Source organism: Anomaloglossus baeobatrachus, chromosome 1, assembly GCF_048569485.1.
Source record: "Anomaloglossus baeobatrachus isolate aAnoBae1 chromosome 1, aAnoBae1.hap1, whole genome shotgun sequence".
NCBI classification, from domain to species: Eukaryota; Metazoa; Chordata; class Amphibia; order Anura; family Aromobatidae; genus Anomaloglossus; species Anomaloglossus baeobatrachus.
This window is the reverse complement of record NC_134353.1, coordinates 639,305,036-639,306,418: the sequence shown is the minus strand read 5'-3', so window position 1 is coordinate 639,306,418 and position 1,383 is coordinate 639,305,036. Positions and strand designations below refer to the sequence as shown.

At 34.9% G+C, this 1,383-nt stretch overlaps 1 gene segment (V, D, J or C); it reads left to right on the top strand.

The window, feature by feature from the left end:
• Positions 1-581: 581 nt before the first annotated feature.
• LOC142243694 (immunoglobulin heavy variable 3-33-like) lies at positions 582-1,108 on the top strand. The segment is given in 2 exon segments: positions 582-660; positions 771-1,108. Coding segments are annotated over 2 exon segments (417 nt in total).
• The last annotated feature ends 275 nt before the right edge of the window (positions 1,109-1,383 follow it).

Genomic DNA, 1,383 nt, shown 5'->3' with positions numbered 1-1,383 from the left:
TCGGAGCCTATTAGCTGCACATGACTTTGAGTACATCCAAAGTCGTGAAGGGGTTAAAAAATAGAATCATTACTATACCATACCTGACAGTTTCAATACAAAGTTAAAAAAAGCCATCCTTAATAAATATCTGTCTATCTGATGTTAAAAGGACACTTTTTTCCATCTATCTGGCCCACAGGGGTCTTGAATTTGGAATAGTTTTGTTCACTTTATGCAATAAAATTTCTATCCCTGACACACAACAACAAATATTTGTGGTGTAAAACATCAGAAATATGGCAAAAAATACACATTGTTATTTTTCTTTTTCTGCATTCACCGTATCATATTATGTGCATACTTCAATAAGATCCAAATAAATAAATCTGAGCTCATTTTGATAATTACATTCTTCAATTACTATTAAAAGATGAAATCCTTTTACATTATTTACAATGATAAAATGTTGTAGTTCTTGTGATGTGAAATCTCATTAATCATGCTGTCCAGATATACTGTTATCAATGATGATGCAAATCCTAACATTCAAATGACTTTCCCATGCATGAATATTATGTCTGCTTGCATGGCTGGTCCTTATGGCATCTCGAGTTCATTCCTTGACCCTCATTATGAATCTGCCTTTACTTCTGATGTGTTTCTCATTCTTGGCGCCAGGTACGTATTGATTTGTTTCTTCTTCATGGAGTGAGGTATGTGCACTTCTTCTTAGTCATTTTTCATACCATTTAAATGTTATATTGATCTAATCATGCTCTCTATTTTAGGTGTTCAGTGTGAAGAGCAACTAACTCAGACAGATGCACCAATATATAGAAAGCCAAACGAGTCTTTCAAGCTGACTTGTCGAAGGTCTGGATTTGATTTCAGCAAGTTTGGGATGCACTGGATCCGTCAAGACTCAGGGCAAAGGCTTGAGTGGTTGGGTGTAATCTGGTCTGATGCCAGTAAAACAGTATATGCCCCATCCGTGGAAGGAAGAGTGACAATTACAAGGGACAATAAAGACAATGTAACATCTCTTGAACTGAAGAACCTTATTAATGCAGATTCTGCTAGATATTTCTGTGCAAAACCCACAGTCACAAAAACTGTGCTAGAGTGAAACAATATCCTATGAGCATTAGTGTGTGAAATCTGGACATCCTCAAGGAAGACAGATGCTTCCTACAAGACGTTTAATATTCTGTATATACATTGTATATTATAAGTCACACAGTGTAGTGTAACCACTTACTTTTAGCAAATATTCCATAATACATGCTTATCTACAAGCTCCTATTCATATATTTTGTGCCCTATTATACAACATCCAACAAACAGATATTAAAGTGTCATATACATTTCAATTCAGTCTGGATAAGTATGTAAACAAATAAA